This window comes from Bombus terrestris, chromosome 10 (assembly GCF_910591885.1).
Source record: "Bombus terrestris chromosome 10, iyBomTerr1.2, whole genome shotgun sequence".
NCBI classification, from domain to species: Eukaryota; Metazoa; Arthropoda; class Insecta; order Hymenoptera; family Apidae; genus Bombus; species Bombus terrestris.
Genome location: NC_063278.1, coordinates 16,400,421 through 16,427,470, shown reverse-complemented (window position 1 = coordinate 16,427,470; position 27,050 = coordinate 16,400,421). Strand labels below are relative to the sequence as shown.

Genomic DNA, 27,050 nt, shown 5'->3' with positions numbered 1-27,050 from the left:
AAAAATATTTCAAGTTATATTTAATACCATATTTATCGTTACTCAATTTTATTAACAGTAATAGTTTTAAGACTGAACACTTTTTATCTGTTAACATAACTTATCTACATATACAGCCTATAGTACGGTATTTAATCAGACAGTACTAAAAGTAAAACATAATGTTTGATTGACGCACATCTTCTATTTAGCTTATATATGACTATTCATTGTATATTGTATATTGTATATACAATTATCAAACTGTGACCGAAAATACAATACGTGTTCAATTTACGGTTACTCAGTTCTTTGACGTAAAATGTATTGAAACACAGATGTTTTTAGAAATATTAAAATAAACTTTACATGATAATGTTTAATAATAAAAATTTTTAAACGCGTCTTTCAAAAACAATTATAAGGTATAGATATTTTCTATGTTAATAACAATTTTTAATACTTATGGACGATGTAAAACTTCGTACATATGTTCACAAATTTTAATTATCATTTTTCATAAAATTTATGCAAAATTTTCCTTTGTTTAAAAGTAAGTACTATATACTGATATATCCTTGTAAATCACTATCGTTTGATATTACAAACTGAAAATTTTTTTAGGTTAAATTATTTACAAATGGCAGATAAAGCTATTATGAAGGTAAAATTAAATAAATTTATTTCATATTTCAATTTAATTTTAGTATTTTTATATCATAATTGCTCCCATTAATGATTACTTTAAATATATAGCAAATAGCAGAACAAAAGCTTAAAGCGTTTTCTATTGGCACAATGGGTAAAAGACCATTGAGTAAAAAAGAATTAGAAGAACAACGTAAAAAAGAACAAGAGCAAGCTGCAGCTCAAGTAAGCAATACAAAATTAAATATTATAATTGTAAAGAAAGAAAAACATATAAACATTTATTTGTATATATAGGCATTTGAAGAATTTGTAGCAACATTTCAAGAAACACCGAATAAAACAACAAGCAAAGTTTGGGTAAAAGCAGGGACTTACGATGCAGGCAAACGACGTAAGTTAATCTTATTCTGCGAAATAGGAGATATAAATTTGAGATAATCATAGTTTGAGATTTATGAAATATATCAGCAATTTTTGTTTTGAAAATAATGTAATAAAATATACTTGTTGAAAATATATTTGCTAAAGAAAAGCCATATAAATAATTTATGTTCTAAACTATTTGATTTATTACTTATTACATATTATATTGTTGATTATGATTGTTGTAACTTAAAATTTTATGTGAAAATATGTATTTGTTCAATAGAGGAAGATACACGTGAAAAGGGAAAACTTTATAAACCACAATCAAAAATATCGGAGCTTGTAGATAGCAGATCATCAGCCGAACAAGCACAAGAATATGCAAGATTATTAGGATCAAATGAAAGAAAATTAGATAGATTGGGCAAAAAGAAAAAGGAAGGTGAAAAAAAGAAAAGCAACCTTGAATTATTCAAAGAAGAATTAAAGATGATACAAGAAGAACGAGAGGAAAGACATAAATATAAAGGTGTAGTGAAAAACGTTATTTCTACCCAGTCAGAGGATCCAATGTTAGCAGCGTTAAAATGTGTTGAAGGTAATTTAGTGATAAAGATATATTCAATCACAATCTTACATAATTATAATCGCTCATAAAAAAAGAGTCTTAAAAAAACAAAATTGTTATTTTTTAAGCTAACTTATTTTAGTGTAAATAATTATTTCTTATCCCTGTATTAACAATTTAAATTTATTAAAATATATTAGGTTGCACATCTTCATATCCTGATTCACGAAAAAATAATCTACATAACCTTATTGATGATCCACATCTCCTAGCCCTGATTTATGAGGGTAAACAGTACCCATTTCTAGAATTTCCTCTACTTAATTTTAAATATGTTTGTTTCTCAGTATTAAAATTATATTAAAAATATAAAAACGCTGTTTTTCATAGATGGATCATTTGACAATGGCGATCCTAACACAACAAATCTATATTTGGGGAATTTAAATCCAAAGGTATGAATCAAGTTCAAATATTAATTTTGTATTTGCAATAGATTTACATCATAGATATATTTACATAATATATCTATATCACATGACATTTATTAGTATAGTATTTAACAAGCTTTATAATTTTTCTTGCAAAATTTTAAAAAAATTGTACACTATTATGTAATTTATTTCTGTATACTATTATATATTACAACAAAATGAAAATTAATATTTAGAATTATAATTCTGTATAAAATATTCTATGTAAAAATTATTAATAGCAACCTATTCTCGTATATATATGTTTTATTCTTATGTTTAATGTAGATCACGGAACAGCAATTGATGGAAATATTTGGCAAATATGGACCATTGGCTAGTATTAAAATTATGTGGCCACGTAGCGACGAGGAAAAGGCCAGACAAAGAAATTGTGGTTTTGTTGCATTTATGAGTCGTAAAGATGGAGAAAGAGCATTAAAAAATCTTAATGGTGAGAAGATAGCTATATTATTTTAAATTTACAAAAAGTGGTCGTTCATCAGTTAAATTAATGTTTAATATTTATGAATGTTCGTCGGTGTGAATATTTTTGCTTTCCATTTCTTTTTAATGATTGAATACATTGGATATGAATGAATATATGTATATTATTATGATGTGATTATACAGATGTTTCATTACAATATAATGTTAATTAGGTCGTGACATAATGCAGTATGAAATGAAATTAGGCTGGGGGAAGAGTGTACCGATTCCACCTTATCCTATTTATATTCCACCAGCTTTAATGGAAATTACCCAACCACCACCTCCGTCTGGTCTTCCATTTAGTGCTCAACCGCACCGCCGTGATAGACATAAGGTATATGATATAAACAAGATTAGGATATATTAAGGTCGTTGACCAAAACTATGGAGTTGTAATTTACACGATTGATCAATAATGTATTAATGATTTATAATTATTTATAAAAGAAATCAATATAAACCTGTGTAATTTTATAAATTTGATTGTAGATACCACCTCGCAATCGTAATCTTCAAACAGCAGACCCTCAGGAAAAAGAAAATTTTGAAAAGGTAATTCTTGTCCACTAATAAAAATTTTTATTTTTTGCAAAAACATTTGTTATAATTTTATATATCAATGTTTTATTAGAAATTAATGTTTATGTTTAAAATATCCTAACAATAACTGTGCCAAGTAATATAATAAGAAAGATTGAAATAATTCTTATGTGCTTATAATATACAGAATGACGTAATTCCTTATGAAAAAGAATAAGAGAAAATGTAATATGACATTTTTTCATTCAAGGTTTGGTCTTTGAGAAAGACAAACTTCAAAATTTACTGTATATATATATCTATACTATATATGTATGCAGTTATGGCTAAGATATAATTAAGATATGATTTGTAGAATGTAGACTATAGTTAAGTATGTAGATTATAGTTAGATTATAGTTAACTAATTAATTACTTAATAAAATAATTAACAAAGTTACTTAAGTAATCAAAACGCTCTAACTTTGTTTAAACGGGGGCACATATATTCGTAATCAGATAGGCATAACTTTGTATACAACCGTAACATTTTTAACATTTCCAGTAGTTTTGTACCTGATGTGATATTATTAAAAAATAACATTAGATTACTGTTACAGCGAATTCGGACGAGCTGATGACATTCTGATAAATGAAATGTGCAATGCATACACATACATAGAAATCAATTTACATATTTAATTGCTTCGATATGTTGAGTTCGTCAGAATGCCGAATTCGTCCGAATATGCGTTCATTATAATCACAACCTCAGATAATTTCTTAAAAGCACAATAGGCATCGGAAATCACTCGTTAAACTATATCGTACAATATTTTAGCCATAATTGCGTAGATATACAGTAAATTTTCGAATTCTATTTTCTCAAGAATTAAGCCTTGAACAGAGAATTTTATGTCACTCTTTTCTTATCTTTCCATAAAAAATCATCTTCTAATAAAATGTGAAAAATAAGTATTTGTTTTAATTTCTGTGTACAATAATAATAATAACTTTAGTACGGACGCGTTAATTGAGCAAAGATTATTTTTCTGGTTTTATTATATTTCTGGTAAAGAAAATTTTAAAGACAAATTTAATTCTGTAATTCTTCTGTAATTTCTATTAATATCTATGAATTTAACATACTTATTTAAAATATAAAAATATGTTATTTATTATACATAATATTTATATAAATAGCTTTATAATTTATTATAATTTATCTGTTACAAATTCCATTATACCAAATTGACGACAATTATGTTTGGGGTGGATCAATTTGACTGGAATGTTCAATTAACTATAACCATTGCACTGTAATGGGAATTATAGGTTTTACAAAATGCAGTCGTCAAAGTGGTTATTCCTACAGAAAGGTATGTTGTTATTTCTGCTAATTAAAAATAGATATATCACAGTACTTTGCTTATAAATATTAAAGAAGTAAATTTTTATGTTACAGAAATTTAGTTATGTTAATACATAGAATGGTAGAATTTGTAATTCGGGAAGGTCCTATGTTTGAAGCAATGATCATGAATCGAGAATTAAATAATCCAATGTTTAGGTTTGTATAATGTCAAGTAACTATGAAAAATTAGTATTTTATTACATTATATACAAATTAATGATATTTTAATTTTAGATTTTTATTTGAAAATTATTCTCCAGCACATATTTATTATCGATGGAAATTATATTCCATATTACAAGGAGATGGACAAAAGGAATGGCGCACTGAAGACTTCAGGATGTTTAAAGGTGGAAGTGTGTGGAGACCTCCTCCTATTAATCCATGGACACAAGGAATGCCTGATGAATTGATTGAAATGGAAGAAAGACAAGAACCTAGAAGAGGCAGTTTGTCAAACAGGTGTTACAAATATTGCAGCTGTTTACTAATTTTATTTATGATTATTAAAATCCTTTTCCAACATTTTATTATATTTTTATTTATAGCCAACGAGATCGATTGGAAGATTTATTACGCAATATTTCACCTGAAAGGATAAAAGTTGCAGAGGCAATGGTATTTTGTATAGAGCATGCTGAAGCAGCAGAAGAAATCTGTGATTGTATTTCGGAATCATTGTCAATATTACAAACTCCTGTTAATAAGAAAATTGCGAGATTATATCTCATATCTGACATATTACATAATTGTGGGGTAAAAGTAAATAATGCTACCATTTATCGAAAGGCGTAAGTTGTTTTATTTTAGTTATAAAATTTTTAAATTTTAATTTTAAAATATACAAATTAGTGATTCATTAAGTGTATTGGTGTCTGTCATATAGTAATTAATGTAATTGTCGATATGAATTGACATCAGTGAATGTATTTTTAATGCAGATTTGAAACTCGACTTTTGGATATATTTAACGAAGTTCATCAAGCTTATAAACAATTTGATAGCAGATTAAAAGCAGAAGGATTTAAAGTTCGTGTAATGAGAATGTTTAGAGCATGGGAGGATTGGGCAGTTTATCCACGAGACTTTCTTGTTAAATTACAAAACACCTTCCTCGGCCTTGTATTGGTAAATTTAACGCTGTATATCGTAAATCCTTCGTATTAGCGAAATAATGGGAAGTGAACGCGAGAGGTAAAAATAAAAGGTAATTTTATTTTTATAGATAGATGAACCAGAGCCAGAAAATGATGAAGATATTGATGGAGCACCTTTATCAGATGTAGATGGAGATGGTGCAGAAGATTTGGATGGAGTACCATTAGACGGTGCTGCTCTTCTTAAGGGTGCTATGAAACATGGCTTAACACCACAAACAACATCTAACTATGATGACATTGACGGTGTACCTAGTAAGAATATTTGAATTGTACAATGTTAAAAGATGTGAATGATATTTATAAAGTATGATTCTGGACATTAAGACAATGACGAAAGTTCGTGTACAAAAATGTAATGGCACTAATTTTTTAAATTATAAACAATTTAATTTTACGCTAGAAATACAGCTATATTAGCTACTGTAGGCCAATGGATCAGGTAACAAAATCTTTCTCTCTATTTTACTTACACTTTGCGATTTTTATTCTGAGGAGACAAAGTGAGAAGCCTCAAAGCTTGGGTACGTGAAGTGTGAGCGAAATACAGAGAAAGGATCATCAGCTGGATTCATTGATCCACGCCTACACAGTTGTCGGTGTATCTATAGCACAAAACTAAAGCAAGCCTCAAGTAATATTTTTATTACATTAACTTTCTCTATAAATATAGCTTTTTTTGCACTGTGTATTTTTATTATTACTCGCTATTTCATATAGTTACTGAATAATATTTATACTTATATACATTTTATATATTTATATTTTAATATTACAGTACATATCATTATATGTTTTCAGTGGATGAGGATATAGATGGCGTTCCTATGGATGAAGATGACTCTTTAAATGTACAAAGTAAAGAAGATGAAAAAAAACCATCAATTCCTGCGGGTTTTGTACCATCTCGTTGGGAAACTGTTGATCCTGATCAGGTTGATACAATTATTTTGCAAGAGGAAATTGTGTTAAATGAATCGCTTTTCGAGTCGGACTAGATTCAAATTGTAGTGATCTAATTGTAACAACAGTAAAAAACTATAAAAAAAAAAGTGGCGGGAAGTGTCCTGTGATTAGCTATTTTTAAGGAAAATAGATCACGATTTCTTTTATAGTACTATTTTATGTTTCTCATTTTATAGAATAAGTTATTTTATTATATTAGGTTGAGGCACAAGCTATGACAACTAGTAAATGGGAAGAATTGGGACAAAATGATGATTCAAATTCTCAAGATACTAGTATGGATTCCAGGTAATACATAAATGTTCGACTGTTTACTTATTTTTTCAAATAATGCAAATATTACACAGTAATTAGATTAAAGAAATACTATATATACACACATCATCTTTTCATGTTTCAAGTAATAATCTGATATTTTAATAAAATTATTAATTACAATAATCTTTAATTTGATAGTGGTAGAGATTACAATGAAGAAAGAAGGAGTCGATTGCGTGAAATTGAAGTTAAAACAATGCAATATCAAGATGAATTGGAAAGTGGCAGAAGGACACTAAAATCTGGTATGACAATTCAAGGACAGGTAGAACATTATAGAAAAAAGCTGATAAGAAAGGTAAAATTTTCTGCTTATAACATTATTTTAAGTTCTAATATAATCTAATAGAATAGATTTTATAAGATATTTTTATCATAGAGTTTTTATTATACAATGATTAAATCTTTTATTATAGAGTGAAAGGGAGATGAAAGATGTAAAAAGCGAAGAACGTGACGATGAACGACGAAGAGAAAAAAAGCGAAGCACGACTCCAGAATCTCCAAGCCATTATAGAGATCGAAGACGGAATTCGACAAGTCCATCAGCTAAAAGTAATAGATATAGGTAAATATTCTTAAAAAATAATTTATCACAGAGATTCCTATTCAATATGAAAAAATATATAACAGAAAGATGGTTGAAACAACAATTTATTGACATTACATAAAGAATATATGGCTATAAAAAAGATTTTAATAATATCCTCTTGTTACAAAAAAGAATTGATAATATTTTGTGTTTTTTTAAACAGTATCATACTTTATATTACATATTAATAAGAAAAATTTGCAAATTATTTACTAATAAATAACAACTATTCGTAAAATATACACAAATAAAATATACCAAACAATTACAGACATTTTCAGAAAGTAGACAGTGATTGAAGTGAGTGCCCAAACTGCATCATACTTTTAGAAATACATTTTTGCTTTTTCTTTAATGAATTCTAATGCATTCTGCAACTAAATACTTTACACATATGTTATATATTACAGTCTTAAGAGGATTTATGGATTGTGATTTAAATACAAATCAAATTATTTTGAGGTCAAATAATCGAAATATGTTATATTAGAAATTTCAAATCAAATTACTTTATTATAATTAATATATAATTATATAAATATAAATTGAAAGATATATCGTTATTTAAAACAATCTAAAATAACACCAATTTTGATAAAACGAACTGGAATATCCTATATTTAAAAGTGTGAAAGCAATTAACAGCTTCAATGATAAAATGGGCTTCAAACCTAGATTATAATTTCATTACAAAATATTTATTCATTAAATTTCAGATCACGCAGTAGATCACCACGTGGTAAACGTAGATCACGATCGCCATATAAAAAGAGAGTACCAATGACACCATCTCCGCCACGTATTCGACGAACACCTTCTCCTTCTTTTTCATCCAGAATATCTCGTAGATCACCCAATAGCGAACGAAATGACAGAAAAAGAAGGGCTAGATCGCCATCATTATCACCACCACCTCCACCACGTACTTCGAAACATAGAGCTAATAGTCCCCCTTCTCCATCTTCACGCAAATATAGACATAAGCATAAATATTAATATACTTTACATTTTTTCTATATTATAATGTTAATAGAATTACAAAACAAATTACGTTACAGAAATTGTTACATAAAATTAGTTAATGCAATACTAATTGTGTATTCAATAGTTTACAATAATTTTCTTTTCTTTTAATATTTTCCTTCCTATAACTCTCTTTAAGTGAATTTATTTTATATGCATATGCTGTTTATATATATGGTACGTGATAAATGTGTGCATGAAAAACACAGCGATAGAATACTTAATTACAATAAAAAAGGATTCTATTTATACATATACCTCTATTTATATTACTAGTATATAATCGCATTATATGTATAAAAAAAGTGTACAGATTTAAAACTCAAAGGTGACTTTCTTATTGCCTTTTGTCACTTTATTGTAATTATGTAGTTGAAAATAAAATTAATTAGAGTATTTGAAATATTTAAAAATTAAATTTCATTATATTAATCCGTGCATGGACATACTTCAGATATTTTTCATGAAGTGTTACATAAAAATTTTGTCGGATTTTACATAAATTGATTAGTTTATGTATAAATTTGTAATAAAAATATTGTCAAAAAATGCTTTCTAATACAGTTTTAATTTCTATTATTTAAACACATCCGATTAAATATGTGTAAATAGATACATTATTAAGTTATAATGTTTAAATTCTTGTTCTTTGTAAAATAGCACAACAGTGACATATTTCAAAAGATGTATTTGCAAAAATTTGGTGTTCATATAACGAAAAACGATACAATAAATGAAAAAACTTAAACAACCAATCCAGCAATTACAATAATTCGTTCCCAACATACCCCTAATATTTTTATGATTTCTTAATTGCACAAGTAAGTGTTTAATTAGATAAAGAAAATCAAAAGTCGCATAATACATTGTACTTCCATAAATGAAAATGAACCCTTCCTCAATACTCCTAATTCTCTATATATTTTCTGATTAGTTGAGTACTGATCACATGTTAAAATTTGTACGTGTGCTACACTTTCTTTTGATTGCGTTAAGCATATTTTTAGTAATGTAATTACTTCATCACTTTTCATTTCTCCTATTTCTGGTAAAACTCAGAAATATGCTAATGGTTGCTTCCATCTCTTCTCCATTTTTTTTTCTTTAAATTATAGATTCAGACCCACCTCCGTATTGTGCTCTCAGCTGGTAAATGACATCCACTTATCCTTAGCTTATTATAAACAGATGCAGAATTGTAAAATATCATTTTTGCTAAATCTTGTTCTTCGGTTGTATATGACAAATTTTCACCTTTCAGTTGCAACTTAATGAAAGTCCTTACGACATTGCTTTTGCACCCATGTCTATCTAAAAATTCATCCACAGTCTCTACTTTGCGCAGCTTGTTATAAAAATGATCTCTAGAGGTTTTGATTCGTTTGACTTTTCGTTTCAGATATTTCAATTGTGCTTTTAAATCTCTATTCTCTTTCATGAGCTGAACACATTCATTTTCCAATTTCATTTCACAAAATGTTTTATTTTGAGAATTTTCAATTTGTACATTGTAGTTTGTCATTTCTGGTTCAATCATTAGCCATTGCATTGTATCCTCATTGTCACAAAATGTAAATGGCACTCTTGTATAATTCAGCACTGGTTTATTAACACGTAATTCTTTTTCTTCTTCTTCTTCTTCTGCTACTTCTTCTTTTCTTGTGTTTTGTTGTTGCTGTTGTTGATAGTTGTGTTGTTGTTCGTCCCCTTTTCCTCCTTCTTCATTCCCTTTTTCCTTTTCTTCTCTCACCAGCTGTCTTTCATGTACATCCTCTTCTTTTTTTTCTTTATTTTGTAATATATTTTTTGGTGGTTGAGGTACAGCATCCATTTTCAACATTTTCCTTCTACTGATATTTTGTGTACGGTTTGGTTTAAACATTTCGGGTGAGAAATGTTCAGCACAGATACCCATTCTTCTTATGGTAGAGCTAGCATAATATTGTAGAGCTGGATTGCCTGATAAAGAGTAATAAGAAATATAAAATATAGGTAGTAACAGAAAGTAATATAGATAGAAAGAGTAATATTGATATACAAAATTAACAAATGCCAAACATACATAACGTACAGTATTAACACTCTGTACTTACCAACTCTTGAAATCCATTCTTTACGAAGCGGATTGTTTTCTTTCGGAAAGCAATAAAGATGATTTCCTCGAAGTCGACTGTTGTTACATTTTATGTAGGCGCAAATATCCACTAATCTAGCTGCTGTGTTCCTCTGCAAATCCATAGCCTGAAAAAACCTAAAACAAACTACAAGAAACAGTATGCAAATTCAAGAAAATTTGCTCTTTTAGCACGAATACAAACGAACGAACGAATAAAACGAAAATTCAAATAAATGGAAATGATTATACTACACAAATATTGGTCATCCAACGTCGTTCATACATGCAAAGAATTAGATCGATTTAATTGTTTCGTCCGATTTGTTACGACTGAAGATACATGAGGTAGATCTTTCAAATGAAATTTCTAGTTAAAATTGTTCATAATAACAGTGAGGCCAACAGTTTAGACCAACCGAGTCTAAGCGAATGCTCGCTGTTCGCCCCATTTTAGTAAAATTTGATAAAATGAAATTGCAAACGAGCATTCGTTATTTAAATTTAAATCTAATTATGTATAATCTAAATATGTGCAAGAAATCATTCGCTTAGTATTTCGCCGAACTTGGAACGAATGCTTGATTACACTTTCATCTGATAATACGTTTTTGTCCCGCAGCTCTTTCACAAATGCTCCATTAATTTATAATAATTTATAATGCATTAATTTATCACAATTAGCATTAATTAGCATTAATAGCATTAATTCGTAGCAATTAAAATTAATAATTTATTTTATTCTACCTATTATCAACAAAATCTTTGTATTCTTTCAAATGATATTTTATTTCTATTTAATTTTATTTTTTAGTTTTAAATATGGTACTTAATCTATATCCGCCCAAACCAAAGCCATCGATCGCTCGTGCTAAATTTTCTGCTCAGGGCAGTTTGATAATTTCACATAAGAAGAAACATTATCACGAAATGTTTCATAATTTATTATTAATGGATACATAATTGTCATGTTTAATGTAGTTATCATACCGCGAGCCATCAAAAGTTTTGCATTTTTAAAGTTTGGTACCTTTAGCCACTAGGCCAGTATAGCTTACTTTAGGTTTACTTAACGTTGGCTTACTTAACGTGATAGCCATTTAAGTCGAGACTGTTTACTTGTGCGAAACTAAAGCTAAGCTAAAGCAAGGTACAACGCAGATAATTATTCATCGCATATTCAAACGTATTAAATAAACATTATATTCTGTTACTTTTTTACATATTTGGATAAAGGATAGTTGAGAGGAAAATAAATGAAACTCAAAATTGTTCTTGATAACTTGCATGTTGAATGCAAAAATGCAGCACGAACTTTAATTTATATTTGCAAATAATTTTATGAGTAAAATGGAATAAGGCGTGTAATGCGTATGGATATACGAAATGCTTGCCACGTATAACTTGCCCTAATATCGATACGCGTTTGTGAGATCTCTCGTTCGCGAAAGGATCAGATTACTTATCACCGCATTATTACGAGCAGTTCATAAGTCACTTTACCATTTAAAAGATTCGTAATTTATTTTTTTGTATATTTTTAAATTTCTGTTTAAGCTTTTCTCAAAGTTTGCTGCTTGGAAATTTATAGCGGACATATACACAACGAAGCTCCGGGTATAAAAGTCATTGAATTATATTTTCAAGATCAAGGCTCCAATATTCTAACGCTATTCTAAGAAGAGATGAAACCAACATTGAAATTAATTTAATTAAACCTGCTAAAATAATTAAATATTGTAATCCATTCTTTTATTAACCCATCGGGGACTACGTCTGTACGTTATACGGACTTTCCTTTCGTTCATATTGGCCAAAGCGCACTGCTCGCTAATGAAACATTAATGAAAAATGAGAATGGAAGTAATCCATTTGATGATTCAACGCAAATTCATTCTTAAGGTTCACGTCATGGTCACCAGAGTATTGTATTGCAATAGTTAATTGTCTATTACATTAATAAGCCACAATACGTAACGAGACTATATTTAACTTTTATATACATTATTACATACAAATTTTACTATTATAATTACACTAGCAGTGCCTCATCACAGCGTAAACGAAGTTTTAGGAAGATAAGATGTTTTATGTAATATGTTCATAAGTACATCTTAGAAGAAATAGATTGATGTTGAGAGTGGGATGGCTGATATATACTTGAAACTTTTCTCCTTAACTGACAGTAATGGTTGGTTAACTGAGCATGTAAGAAGAAGAACGGCAAGTGACTCACTTTTTGTCTTGTCTTATTAGATCTAAATAATATTACGCAAAACTGTAAGTATTAACGTTCGTGTGTTCTATTTTTTAACAAGAGAAATCTAATCTGAAGTTGAAAATCTGATCCACGATTTATTTTAACAGAGTAGATATGAAACGAAACAGTTTTAGTAAGTTTATTTGATATATGACGTGGAATTTTATGACTATTGTGCGTATTTACACAAATAAATTCAGATGTTTGTTTGCGGTATGTTTCCTTTATACTCCCAGTAAAATTATCATGTATTTTATTAAGAAGAGAAAAGAAAAAAGTTTGATTATTTGATTATTCTCTGTGGTATATCGGTTATGCTTCGTATAATGTATTGTTTTTTATAAATTGAGTTAATTATTTTCCCCAATGCACCGGCTATTCCCCGAATCGTTTTGTGTAATTTACTTTATTATTTTTTGTCAATTTTTAGATTTTTAATAACGATACCTTTTCTCAACAGTGAATTTTTATCGAATAAAAATGTAATCCTTCCACGTTTTGCTTTACTTTTATCGTAAAATTTATAATAGGAGCATTTACTCTGCGGTCGAAGTGTATACTCGTCATTGCTTGATTTTACCTGCGAATCCCATAACGGATTTTTGAAACTAAACTCCGCGGTTAACAAATTAAAATATATATAAATATACGGATATTTCTGTATCATAAATTTACACAAATCGAAATTAATTTGAAATTACGTTATGGGTTAATAGGTTACACACAGCTAAGATTGCCAATGATAACTTACCGACCGTCCGGGTTTATGCAGTTTATCTTAATTTTTAAGGCGTTCAAAGACGTCTGAATTATGTTTCTCACTCCTAGCTTGTTCCTTTGTCTAAAACCATTACCGATCGTCCTTGGATTAAATTTACGATTATATATCATACATTATACTGAAAATTTAAAAGTCATTTGTTACGCAAGTAATCAAATGAATTCTTAATACTTTTTATAATACTTTATAAGTAGGTATACGTTTTTTATTCATAAACAATTCTATTTATTAGTATATTTATCAGTAATTTAGTATAAAAATATATAAATATATATATATATTTAATATTGAATTTAATTATTCGTAAATATTTGTTTAATGAAACTGTAGAACTGTCACATTCTCTTTCATTCTGATGAGTTTTGAATATATTTTCGAGGGCATAATTTTGAACAATTTCTCCCTGTATATACAATTGTCGTTCGACCATAGTTTTCGAGATATTCGCAAAAAAAGCTGTCGATAACACTACAGTGAATTATTCTGTTTATAATTGTGCGTCCGTAACAGCGTATGAGTTCGTATTGGTTGCTAACAGCTTTGATTACTAACTGAGACCTAACCCTTGTATTTTGTTTTTTTGGGTACAACTCCGTCGCGACTGTATATGCGAGACTGTAACAAATGTTTGTTATAGTTCAATTATTAAAATTGAATATCATTTAGGTTAGTTCTTTTAATCCGGCCGTGCTGTGGCTGGATTGAAGAAAGCTAGGCTAATACACGTTACACGTGGTACCTTTAAGCTCGTCCAATCGTCGATGCACAACTATAGATATTAGGTCATCCTATAAGCTCGTGCCGACTTTTGTGTATACATTTCATGTATCGATTTATAAACATACAGCGATAAGGGACCAATGCACTTGAAAAATGGGAAGAAGTTGTACAACGAGAGGGAGATTACATTTTTTCAAGAAACTAAAAGGTATGTAAACAATCTTAACATATATAACTGCTCGAAAAACGGAACGAACTTATGGGATGACCTAATAGAATTCTGTAATGAGCAAGAAAGCTGTAATGGTACAGGCATCTTTTCGCGAATATCGCGGAAAGTAAGCGAGTAAAAATCATCGAAATAGAAGGGTAGTTAGCTTTTTTACAGTTTCACTTTAAGCAGGCTTGCCAAAGAAATAAAAGTAAATAAATTCATACGCGTTAGTAATGTTCCCTAAAAAATTTTTCTTTTCCACTGCATTATTCATTACATATAAATAATGTTCCTACTTTGTACGAACTACTTTTATATTTTCTATTTATTTCGCGATTATGATTATGATCTATAATATAATTTACAGAAGTTTCTACCGTGGAATATCGTATCTAATCTAAAAGATAATTAAAAGTATCCGGATTTCAAACAGAAAAATTCAGGGATTTTTATGCTCTCTACTTTAGAGCAGTGTCATTTTATAAATGACAATCCTACGCACAGCAGATTTGAACGTTCCGTTATAAAATTTCATATAGTATTTTAAAATCGTATAAAATTAAATATAAATATAAATAAAGTAAATATCGTATAAAATCGTATATGTAAGATTGTTTGAAAAACAATTTATTATTGAAATAATCTAAAGTATTTTTTACAAACGTTAGATTAATTCGTTTGATATGATCAATTCATTTGTCACCTGGTATTTTTACTTGTTCCTTAATTTCAATAGCAACGACTAATCTGCAAAAGTTACTCTGAACTATCATTCTAAATTTTTTGTATCTGTGGTAATATTTCATGTTAAGTATTAATTAAACATTATTAATTTGTTCTGTTAATATTTTATATTATTTGTAAATATTATATCTCCCACATTTAAGAAAGTAATTTCAATAATTGGAGTTTTTGCTTTTCAGTAGATTGGCAGCAGAAGTGAAAGTTACACCTTTTCCTTAATATTCCAAGATGATAGACAAATTTAATCACGTGGCGCTAACCGTACCTAATTACTCGTATACCTTCAATTTTGAGAAAAACTTTGTTTACTCGGATGCTCTTACGACAATTACGAACCATTATCCGAACTGTTTCTACTATTCTGCCATTTATGTCATCCTAATTTTTACTGGAAAGTATTACATGTCAAGTAGGCCGAAATTGGAACTGAGAGGTGCGCTTGCCTTATGGAATATATTACTTGCGGTATTTTCCATTTTTGGATTTCTTAGAATGTCGTCGGAAATGTATCACGTATTAAGCTATTATGGGTTCTACCATAGTGTTTGTGTACCTAGGTAATTTAACATTCGTATCTTATTTTAGCTTTTAAAATATTTTCCGTATTTTTCATCAACTTGAAAACTAATCATTAACTAAGTATGTATTGTTACAATTATTTACGAAAGCGTACTATCCAACGACCTCGATCACCTCGAAGTACGTTCCTAAGGTCATCATTTTGAACAACTTGGTGAAAATTGAAAGATAGCAACAACAATAACAACAACCATAATATGCCCTTTATTCTGGAAAATTCTTTCGTACGACAGTAAATAAGACAGATATTTAGGTGATTCCGTTTGGCTAGTTCATATGGTATATTAACGTATTAAAACACTCATTGAAGTAATCTTACGTTGTTTTATATTTGAAATGAGTTGGCCGTATTTTACAATTATAGTGCCTTTATCGTTTAATTTTTCGAGCCTGGTTCTACTCTACATATAAAAATATTAGAACTTAACGATAATGAGTTTGCAGTGGTACTACGATCGTGCTCGTTGGATACAAAATTAATGGTCGATGATTCGTTCATATATATGACACAATTATCACGTTTCTTTATTATCGAATATTGCGGGCGACATCCATCTCTCATCAAAGCGGTACATGAAATCAATTTACGAAATAAAACGATATTCTCAAAATGTTAATTCATAATAAAACCATAATTATGTTCTTTCTAGCTTCCTTACGCAAGATCCCGTTACTGCATTTTGGTCACTGTTGTTCATCCTATCAAAGATCGTGGAGTTCGGCGACACAGCTTTTATTGTACTACGAAAACAGCCGTTGATGTTTCTACATTGGTACCACCATATAACAGTCTTTCTTTACGCATGGCTATGTTTTATAGAGACTACAGCATACGCCAGATGGAACGCTGTAGTAAACTTTTTCGTTCACTCCTGGATGTATTCTTATTATGCTCTGAAAGCAACGCGCTTCGATCCACCAAAATGGATCGCCATGATGATCACTACGTTACAGACAGTACAAATGATTTGGGGTTGCTTCATAACTATTATGGCTTACAGCTATGTAAAAAGCGGCCAAGTCGAATGCCACGTTAAGCTCCAAAACGCGAAAATTGGTCTGCTGATATACTTGAGCTATTTCATTCTCTTCGGCAGATTCTTCAAACAGGCTTACATGTCTAACAAACATGGAAAGAAAGTCGGAAGGAAGAGTGATACTAATGACAAGCTCATCAAGGTTAATTGAAGCACGTACAAATTTCTGAAAACCTTTTCTGAGGATACACACAAGTGACGTCTCTCGTAAATATTTTATCAGAATTATTTTACAAGTACATACATTTACATTTATGCATATGCATTTCAAGAAATGTAATAAATTTTTCAAGTCTTTGTTAATAAGTGGTCGTGAAAGTTGGTTGCGGTAGGATGAAAATCATGAGTAAAATAATATAACATCAATTGTTGTACATTGAATTTAGCAATAAATTTCATGGCAACTCGCTTAGTACGAGTACATGAATTAATAAAAATATTTTTAAGGAGATTTTGAAACCCTTTTTCTTTAAAACTGATTTTTCAATTAATCGATGAATCTATTTCGGAACGTTGTAACGTTTCTTTATAAAACAGTATGACAAAATTTTATTCCAGTGAAAATAAATATATAATATTGTAATATCGGGGAAATTTAGATGTAAGATTTTTCCCTGATACAATTTAGAATTTACAGTTTATTTACAATGAATAGATTATATTAGTTAGATTAATTAAACAGATATTAGTTAGATTATATTAAATAGATATTAGTTAGATTAATTAAACAGAAAACGATGGTTGTTTAATTTGAACTAAGTGTACCAATCTTACTTTAATTCGACCACTCTCGCAACTAAACAACGCTAACAACTCAATCTCTCAACAACTCTAACAACTCTCGCAACAGGACAACGCTACAACTCTACTCTTCGACTCCTCGATTAACTTTGATCTCTGACTCACTCTCGCTTCTCGATCAACTCTTTTAATTCAAATCGTCCCTCTCCATTAGCGTTATTTTTTCTTCTCTATAATCCCATCCTGTTAACGCTCCGCAAGAACTAGATGACCTTAGTCACATAGGCTTTTTTTTTCTATGTAAACTAACAAGCGAAGGACAGGCGATATTGTTTTGATCAATCTCTACTCAGGTTTTTTCCTTACGATATTACAATATGTGCATTTAATAATGCGATATGCAAGTTAAATGTTCGTTTAAATCATTTATATTTTATTAATGTGAATTATTATTGGAAACTGCATAGCAACAAGGATACACTAAACACAGTGAGACCTGTACAGCAAACTTGCCATACTTTTACTAAATTCAATAACATATTTGTATATGATATATCTATTATTGTGCATGACAAAAAATATATAATGAATAGCGTGCGTTGCAGAATTCCCGAGCAAGCGACCCGTTGTTCTTTTTTTCTATATAGCTGCCTATTACATTAGCTGCTGTTTCTCTTAACTCTAAATTTCTGCCTAAGCTGATACGTTGAAACCGGTGTCACGTAAGAGACACAAAAAATAGATCGCCGATGATCTGCTCGCGTCGCAGTTCGAACGTTTTACGAATAAGGTGAAAAAATTGAACTTTGTATATGACAAAATTTATTATCATTTATTAACGTCACAGAGTGATGATTCAAGGTGTTACAAGAAAATGATTTAGTGTTACAAGAGACTGATTCAAAATGTTTTAATTAAGACAAGATGTTTTAATAAGGTTATTTTGGAGCGTTTTTATACTGAGATTTTAGTCTCTCTGGAGGAGTTGTCGTCTGGTGTATCTCAGAGGCGTCTATTCCGTTACTATTTGGTTATTGTTTCGGTGGCTGTGGCACGCAGGATGCCTAGCCTATCCTATTACCGTTTCTGAGCGGATGGTCTTCTTGAGCGTTAGTTTAAAATTAAAGAATTAACCCTTAACCCTTTTAGTGTCGAACTACTTGCTAATATACATCGACAGGGCTAAATATTATTTGACATTATTTATTGAAAAAATCCGCAAGTATTCCAATTATGGGATATATTACGCGATGTATACCGTGGAGGATAGGTTATTTATTGGTTACTAACGAAAGCAGATATTACTTGTAACCGTTCGTCACGTATATCTGAAATAAATAAATATGATCGTACAAAGTCTTTGTTACAATACAAATCTAGTTAACGGAGATACTCGTCAATATCGATAATCCGCAACTAATTGCCTTGATCACTTATAATCGTCAATGTCGCTCGCGATCGCGTCCGTGTATTTATACTAGTTGGGGTTAGGTTAGGGTTAGGTTGACATTGTTTTGCCCGGAGTTGTTTTTACACTGCTCATAATTTAACGGTCTTGACAATCCAAGGTAAAACCACAACCTGATTCAAAATTCAAATGTTGACTCATGTGCCGCTACAATACCACGATAATGGTAAAGAAAACCTGATATGCATTAAGGTCTGCAGAGAATTATATACAATCCTAACTATTCCCATCATATTCTCATAGCTTCAACTTTATTACAATCCGTTATTAAGATAAGAAACTTCTCATCGGAGGGTACCACATCGATAGATTCCAACTAAGATCATACAGATAATCATAACATATATGAAATGTAATATTACACGTAATAATAGAAGATTTTCATCAGATTTATCTGTTTCTTTCTTCATTTTGTTTTCTTTCTATCATTTATAGTAGTACCGATTGTTTATTACTTTGTTTTTAGAAAATTATTATTGCCATTATTATTATTTTATTAATAATATTAATTTTACTTTTTATTATTATTTATTAATATTTTATATTACGTTTTATTATTAATATTATTTTATATTTTCGTTTTCTATTATGTTTACCCATGCTGTTGTTACATTATTTATTAATATTAAGTCTTTTGCTTTTTCTCTGTCCTAATGATGTTAATGAACGTACTAATATGTAGTATACATAGCGTTTCGATAAACAAATAATTTAGTAAACATACGTACCATCAATTTTGTCACGGCGGCATTGCATTGCCCGTATGCGAAACACAGCACAACATCGGATTGCATATTTTCATTTTCTTGTTATAAGACTACGAGAACTCCTTATCGAGCCATTAGTTCTTAAGTGTACGATATATGATAACTTGTACGTTAACTTCACACTATTTGTATTGTAACCTTACTACGTAAAAGCTCTTTGGCAATAAATATGCAAAAGAAAAACACAGCACAAGATAATCTTGCAATCTGACAGATCGCGTCGTCATGTGCATTAGTTCACGTATAACGAGTCTAAGAATAGCAATTTCACGGATAATTAAGTCATAGAAATAAAAAAAAACAGAAAAAACGCTGCATATGAGACCTCTTATTTCCATGTATAATAACGCTTGCACGCTTGTAGTAAATATGTGTAAAATAGTAATACTGATCAATGAGCAGCGTCAGTGTGTGTGTCTGATAAGACAAAGATAGAGGAGACCTCTATGCAGCGTTCTCTCTCTATTCCCATATCGCATTCGCTTAAACGGTAATATAGAACACATGACATATCACTCGCGTACACTATCTTTATTCTTTATACCTTTATGCTAAAAGTTCATTCGCATTAGTCAATTAACTGAATTCAAGCGGCTGGGGTACGAAAAACTTGCTATTTTGCTTGGTTTGAAATATTCTTCCAAATTTCTACGCTTGTTTTCATGATAATTAAGTTTCTTAACTTCAGGTAATTTCAAGCACTTTACTAATATATGATATATTATTGAATTTAAGATTCTTTCAAGTATCCCTTGGCTTAAAAGAGACAACAGCAAAGGAGGTTATTAACTAACATGTTATTATCAGTTTTCTTTTTTCTGATTTATATTCCTTAAACTAAGTTGATCTTTTCTATATTCCATATTCAGTCGCTTTTCACGTATGTATGTATGTACATAATATTTTCATGAATAGACTATTTCCATCGTAGATGTTTTTCTTTAAATATCCATTTGAAGCTTGAATTATAAAGTAATAATTGAACTACCTTCATTCTGAACAAGGTTTAAGGATATTGTTCATTTGTTTTAATCAAATTAAATTTAAAACATTAATATTTTATTTTTACATCTCTTGAGAGTGAAATACTGGAAGAAAATTTTTATTTTCTTACTTTTTTTACTTTTGTTTATTGATATGTATATTACATTAATTTCTTTTAAATAACTATACGAAATTTATTTAGAACTCTTATTCATTTAGATATTAACTTTCAATATAATATTACAAAGATAAAATTTTTAAATGTAATTTTATCTCTTAAACTTAAGTTACCATAATTAAACGGTTGTGTTTTAGCCATTACTTGTTTCTGCTTTACAAACCTAAAAAATTTCATCAATATTGATATTTTGATATTATATTTGATATTTGATATTATGAATATTTTGATAAATATTACTAGTAGAATATGCAAGTATTCATAATACATTAATATTCATTGCATATTGCATATGCATATTAATTGCATTAATATTCATTCATGTATGTATAAGACAAAAATTTACGTAATTAACTGACATTAAAGTATATAGGAAATTTCTTCACTTAGGATTGTACAAAATTATTTATGTAGGATCCTCCATGCTCGTCTAATTTATTATTCATTATATATTATTGTTTTTATACAGTAACATTTCATTTATTAAATATGGTAACTTGCTTATATAAAAATAAATTCTGCAATTTCAATAAATTCTAAAACTGTTTCTCACATTGGATATACGTACAATTCAATAGATTATTTATTGTTTTTGCTTCCACGTTACTAAACTGTTGGTTGTTATTTCTTTTTCATGTTCGCTATCTTCTTCATTGTCATTTTGTAAAGTTTGTAATTTTCCGTATTTAGCTTCAAGTTTCGCAATTAACTCAGTATCGTCAAAATTTTCGATTTCCTCCTCTTCTTCTTCTTCTCCTTCATCCTTTTCTTCTTCCTCTTCCTCTTCTCCCTCTTCCTCTTCTCCCTCTTCCTCCTCTCCCTCTTCGTCGTCCTCCTCCTCCTCTTCTTCTTCTACTTCTTCTTCTTCTTCTCCTTCTTCTCCTTCATCCTCTTCTTCTTCTTCTGTTCGTTCTTTTTCTTTTAACATTGTCTTTTGCACAATTCCTATTTCATCGTTTTGCTTCATTTGATTTTTGTTGCTCTTATCTTTTTCGTTTTTTATTTGATTCCATCTTATATTTTGATTCCCTTCTTTTCCTTCTCGTGTTCCTAATGCTCCTTCCTTTTTTTCTTCTATGTCATCTTGATTCCGTTTGTTCATTAATTCTCCTTCCTCTTCCCCTCCTTCTTCTCCTGCCCCTTCCTCTACATCTCTCTCATCCCCCTCCTCTTGTTCCTTTTCTCCTTTCTCGCACTCAGTATCTTTTTGCCCAACAACTTGGCGTGTTTTTTTATCCTCTTCTTCTCCGCGCTTATATTTCTTTGTTTCTATTTTTCCACTTTTCTCTTGCATTTCTTTTTCATGCTTTCCTATTTTAAAAATTGTTTCATCTTTCAATTTAATTTTTTATTCCATATATTTTTTCTCAGAAAAAATTGGTTTAGATTGATTTTAAACAGAAATAATAACTTCTAAACGTTAAAAAAACTAAAGATTAATCATTATCATTAAAAGTGCATAAAAATGATATTTTAACTTTCATTTAAAAGTATTTATAATAATAATTTCTTTGTTATTTTAAGAAATTTATATGTCCTCTTACAATGGCATGATATTTCTATAATTGATTCATGAAATAAAAGTATTTTTTAAATGAATTTTATAACTTTCTCAATTATATTTTAAAACATTGAATAAGTGTGAAAGTTAAGTAAAAGTGTATTTAAATTTAACATACAAAATAATATTATATTGTTAAATATGAAAGATGATTTAGTAAATATTGTATAATTTTACAATTCAGAAAATTGAGATTAGATCAGAATTTTGTCTAAATGCAATAAATTATACTATTTGTAAAACAAAAATGTTACAACATTTACCATTATTCCATCGTTTCACAAGGACAAAATGTGCAGCGACAATAAGTGCCACACCGACTCCAAACTTCATTGCCACTGCAACCATCAGATGTTATTTTTTATTGAGATTTCAAAAGTGTAATGAGAAATAAAGAAAATTCCAAAACTATGAAAATTTGTTATATCTACATTATATTTTATGTCAAAATATGAGAGCATGGAGGATCATTTTACATTATGAAAAGATTGTAATTCAATTTTGCCACGCAATATTTCACTTACCGCTAGTAGATTCTTCTTCTATTTCTTCTATTTCTGGCTTTACATCTACATCATTAACATATTCTTCTGGTTCTGTGTTTTCTACCTAATATAAAGATGATAGTGTGATAATGTGCTACTATTTAAGAAATTATATTGTAGAATTATTCATATAAAAGTGTACGGTAACATATAATTTTTTAATTTTCTGTAGTGAATAAAATTATTAATAAATTAGTATCTAAATAATATCTTTTGTAACTGATAAATTGTACATCTTTCAATAAGTGCTACTTTCTTTACATTTATTATTAGAAAGAGAAAAATTTCATAAAAAATTATAGTTTCCTGTTTTATATATAAAGAGATAAAAATTAAAAAGATATAACAAAATAATTTTTCAAATTACAATGAACACCAACATCTTTATATTCAATTATTGAAAACTCATTAAATTTTTTATATAGGAGAATACATAACATAAAATAAAGTATGTACAAGTAATATTTTTTATAAGTTTTATTACTTTGATAATGATGTCTAATCATATTAAGTTTACCTCTTCTAAAGGTTCTATATTGTCATCATTAATTTCCTTAACACCAGGAATGTCGTCTAAAAATGTCTCAAATACGTCTTCATTTCTTGGCATTTCTAACATTTTATCAAATTGGTTATCTACTTCATTTAAAACAGTTCTTTCATCTGAATCTTTCTCTGTACTAATACCGTATATTTCTTCTAACACATTAGTATCATCAAACGTTGAACTAATATCATCATCTTCTATTGTAACTTCTGTGTGCTTCCTGTTTTCATATTTACTCTCACGGCTTAATTCTGTATTGATATCTTATATTAAAGATTTAAAATTTATAACAATATTCTGAATATACATTTATATTCACTACTATATTTTAATGTTTTGTATCATGTAATACCTTCTTTATTTGGAAAAATTTCACTTTCTTCTTCGTTTGATTCATTTTCAATTGCAGTTTCCTGGTCTTCCTCTTCTCCTTCTCCTTCTTCTTCTTCTTCTTCTTCTTCTTCTTTCGTTATTTCTTCTTCTTCTTCTTTTTCTTCTTCTTCTGTAGATTCATTCAACATTTCATCATCCTGAACTTCTCCAGTTTCAGTTTCTGTATCAGTTTCAGTTTCAGTTGCAATTTCAGATTCAATTTCAATTTCTGTAGTTTCTAACTTTTCATCGTCTTCATTATATCTCCTTTCATCTTCTATTTGTTTAGTTTTTTCATTTTCGTTATCATGTGATTCTTCATTAGATAGAGACAAAGAATCATCTACCCACCCATCAAAGATAAAGGCCCAACGAGAAGATTCTAATGGTGTACTAACTTATAACATGAAATATATAGTGTTGACATAATACATTAAATATAATAACTATAATTACATTAAAAATATAGAGAAAGTTTACTTACTGTCTGTAGTACCTCTGTGCTCAATAATAACTACACCGATTAAGCCAACAAGCATTGTTAAGACAGTAAAGAATATGATTCGAGCACACCAGTGTCCACCTGTAGTACTTTCTTTATAAATATGTATAGTTACGTTGTCTGTTAAATTTTCACTAGCATTTCCCACTGTAGGTGATGGTATAATGTTATCTTCTTCATCTAAATATATTGAAGTATAATATATTGAATAGTTAAATGACAATTACTAATTACTGATAAAATGATTATTATAATACGGTATAAAAGTTATTTTAAAAAATATTGCATATTGTACATACATGCACAAACATAAGTATGTATGTGCCGCGCGTATACAGATTGTATACAGCGTGTATATATAATAGATTGTAACGTTTTTATGTGAATTAGAAATTGAAATATGATCGAGAAATTTGTTAACATTATATTATAAAAATTATTTTTAAATGTCAGAAAGGATAATGCTTTAGTTTACTCTTATTTTGTTTATTTAAAATCTTTTTAAATAGTTATCAAAAAGTTCATTTGTTATTCATTTATTATATTCTGTTCAGTGCATATCTTTTTACAAAAATAATGATAATTTAATATCAATATTAATAATTAAGCTAATAATTATTATTATTATTTGCGACATTATTTTTTACGAAAAGTTTATCAGACATCGTTTTCTGTAATAAACTTTGAGATAAGTATAAAATAAATAACAATATAATAACTTAATAGACAAACTTTAAAATAATACCAAGAAAAATACTGTCATTTTTGTAAATCATTATTGTAAAAGAGCACTTTTACAAATATTCTCTAATATTGAAAGTATGTATTTCCATTAACACAATATACATCACGAATCTATATTTACTACTTTATTTGTTCATCACAATAATCTGTTACTTGTATATTTCTTCATTGAACTAATAATCAAATTAAAAGTGTTAAATTAATATTTATTATAAATAGCAACGTGTTGTACAAATACGTAAAATATATAAATAAATTGACGAAAAATGTTTTTGGACTGGATAATATAGGTTGATCTATTTTTGAAAGCCAAAAGCTAGGCTGATCAAACTTCTAAGACCCTGTATTTTCTAATTTCAGCAACATTGCCAAATATGCCTCAAAATATCTGAGGCTTTACGTCCAGTATAGCATTATCATAACACGCCCACAACGTAATAAACAATTTAAAATATAAGTTCAAAATAAAATTGTATTAATTTGTGATAATTTGTAACAAAAAGCATAAATATAAATAGGAAATTTTCACTGATTTCATATTTTGAAGCAAAAATAAGCGACATATATACAAAAATTATACACACGCTTGGGCGCGGAGCTTGCATATACACACACGTGCTTGCGCATCCATACACACACTCGCATACACATGTATATACTATAATTTAAATAAGAGATCACTGAGTTTCACAAATCTTTTTCGTAAAGTTTCATCAAGGTATATAGTAGCAAATGAATCACATAGTAGTATATAAAAGCAAAATTTAACTTATGATATCTGAATAATTCCTTAAGTTATTTTTTCACTATTCTAAAGTTTTTACAATTCTAAATAATGGGATTCACAAAATATTTTATAAAGAATGTGCAAACTATAATTTATAATTATTTAACAATTGTATTGTAATTGTCCAATACATAAAGTATATTATGAAATGTGATACGCGTATATAAGTATATACACTTAATACGAATGTATGTATGCATTATATAATATTTTAGTATTAAAACTTGTAAAATGAAGCATCAACAAATAATGTTCAATAAATATTATCATTTAATAATATTTTCCTACAATTCCACTTTCGTATTTAAAAGAAAATAATGTATTTAATATGTTTTATATATTTTAGAAAATAAAAAAAAAATAACAAAAATTAATTTAATATATCGGTATTTTTTAATGTATAAATTTCCTGTGATAATTTTAGAAATGAAAATGGAAGCATTGCCACTTGATATTAATAAATACAAAAGTTAGAAGTTGAAAGTTGAAATTATAATAATTCTCTCACACTTTCAGTATCCTATTTTTTTTTTTTTACCCTTTTTACGTTTTTTCTCTCTCCGTTTTCTTGCTTGAACATCACCAGACATCTTCTACTAGGAAATATAACTGTACTTTTTACAATCAGAGAAACGCAAAAAATTAAGTTTTTAAAAAGTCGAACACGGAACCACGTCTATTATAATTTGATTTGTAATGACTTCAACAAGTGTTGACATAATACGAAAATCCCTAGTTACTATACTTGAACGTTTCTTCACGATGTTAGTTCTCAACAGGTTCTTAGTATTTTAGAAACCTTTTCCATGTTCAAATTTCAGAAAGGATATGTAATGAGATATGTATAACAGAAGCTAGAAATTACAAAGAACTTAGTGTTGTATAAAT

At 28.7% G+C, this 27,050-nt stretch overlaps 4 protein-coding genes across 18 annotated transcripts; 2 read left to right on the top strand and 2 right to left on the bottom strand.

Annotated features, from left to right (window-relative positions):
• Positions 1–215: 215 nt before the first annotated feature.
• Positions 216–8,588, top strand: LOC100645256 (U2 snRNP-associated SURP motif-containing protein). 2 transcript variants are annotated; one of them, XM_020865105.2, is made up of 20 exons: positions 216–404; positions 605–643; positions 736–852; positions 925–1,021; positions 1,280–1,594; positions 1,955–2,019; positions 2,326–2,491; positions 2,700–2,863; positions 3,019–3,081; positions 4,384–4,427; positions 4,514–4,618; positions 4,697–4,924; positions 5,011–5,253; positions 5,404–5,590; positions 5,688–5,874; positions 6,421–6,554; positions 6,785–6,873; positions 7,042–7,201; positions 7,320–7,471; positions 8,212–8,588. In XM_020865105.2, the coding sequence occupies exons 2-20, from the start codon at positions 620–622 to the stop codon at positions 8,489–8,491; spliced, it is 2,820 nt and encodes a 939-aa protein (XP_020720764.1). In that variant the 5' UTR covers positions 216–404; positions 605–619; the 3' UTR covers positions 8,492–8,588. The 2 variants fall into 2 exon arrangements, with proteins under 2 accessions (XP_020720764.1, XP_012168534.1); XM_012313144.3 differs by having other exon boundaries at positions 216–532; positions 604–643.
• Positions 8,589–9,186: 598 nt separating this feature from the next.
• Positions 9,187–20,968, bottom strand: LOC100645132. 7 transcript variants are annotated; one of them, XM_048409503.1, is made up of 4 exons: positions 19,904–20,965; positions 13,643–13,790; positions 10,612–10,779; positions 9,187–10,477 (listed from the first exon to the last, which is right to left on the bottom strand). In XM_048409503.1, exons 3-4 carry the CDS (start codon positions 10,754–10,756, stop codon positions 9,636–9,638), a joined length of 987 nt encoding a protein of 328 aa, XP_048265460.1. In that variant the 5' UTR covers positions 10,757–10,779; positions 13,643–13,790; positions 19,904–20,965; the 3' UTR covers positions 9,187–9,635. The 7 variants fall into 7 exon arrangements, with proteins under 7 accessions (XP_048265460.1, XP_012168525.2, XP_048265461.1 ...); XM_012313135.3 differs by lacking the exon at positions 13,643–13,790 and having other exon boundaries at positions 19,904–20,968; XM_048409504.1 differs by lacking the exon at positions 19,904–20,965 and having other exon boundaries at positions 13,643–13,812.
• On the top strand, positions 12,781–17,417 carry LOC100645016 (elongation of very long chain fatty acids protein 6). 3 transcript variants are annotated; one of them, XM_012313136.3, is made up of 3 exons: positions 12,781–12,911; positions 15,530–15,907; positions 16,580–17,417. In XM_012313136.3, exons 2-3 carry the CDS (start codon positions 15,579–15,581, stop codon positions 17,115–17,117), a joined length of 867 nt encoding a protein of 288 aa, XP_012168526.2. In that variant the 5' UTR covers positions 12,781–12,911; positions 15,530–15,578; the 3' UTR covers positions 17,118–17,417. The 3 variants fall into 3 exon arrangements, with proteins under 3 accessions (XP_012168526.2, XP_048265462.1, XP_020720775.2); XM_048409505.1 differs by lacking the exon at positions 12,781–12,911 and adding an exon at positions 14,339–14,600 and having other exon boundaries at positions 15,533–15,907; XM_020865116.2 differs by lacking the exon at positions 12,781–12,911 and adding an exon at positions 14,525–14,600.
• A 591-nt stretch (positions 20,969–21,559) lies between the features above and the next one.
• LOC110119633 (myb-like protein X) lies at positions 21,560–26,940 on the bottom strand. 6 transcript variants are annotated; one of them, XM_020865113.2, is made up of 7 exons: positions 26,671–26,940; positions 24,614–24,811; positions 24,110–24,526; positions 23,728–24,020; positions 23,190–23,274; positions 22,929–23,003; positions 21,560–22,415 (listed from the first exon to the last, which is right to left on the bottom strand). In XM_020865113.2, exons 2-7 carry the CDS (start codon positions 24,666–24,668, stop codon positions 21,688–21,690), a joined length of 1,653 nt encoding a protein of 550 aa, XP_020720772.2. In that variant the 5' UTR covers positions 24,669–24,811; positions 26,671–26,940; the 3' UTR covers positions 21,560–21,687. The 6 variants fall into 6 exon arrangements, with proteins under 6 accessions (XP_020720772.2, XP_020720769.2, XP_020720768.2 ...); XM_020865110.2 differs by having other exon boundaries at positions 26,701–26,936; XM_020865109.2 differs by lacking the exon at positions 26,671–26,940 and adding an exon at positions 25,960–26,167.
• Positions 26,941–27,050: the final 110 nt, after the last annotated feature.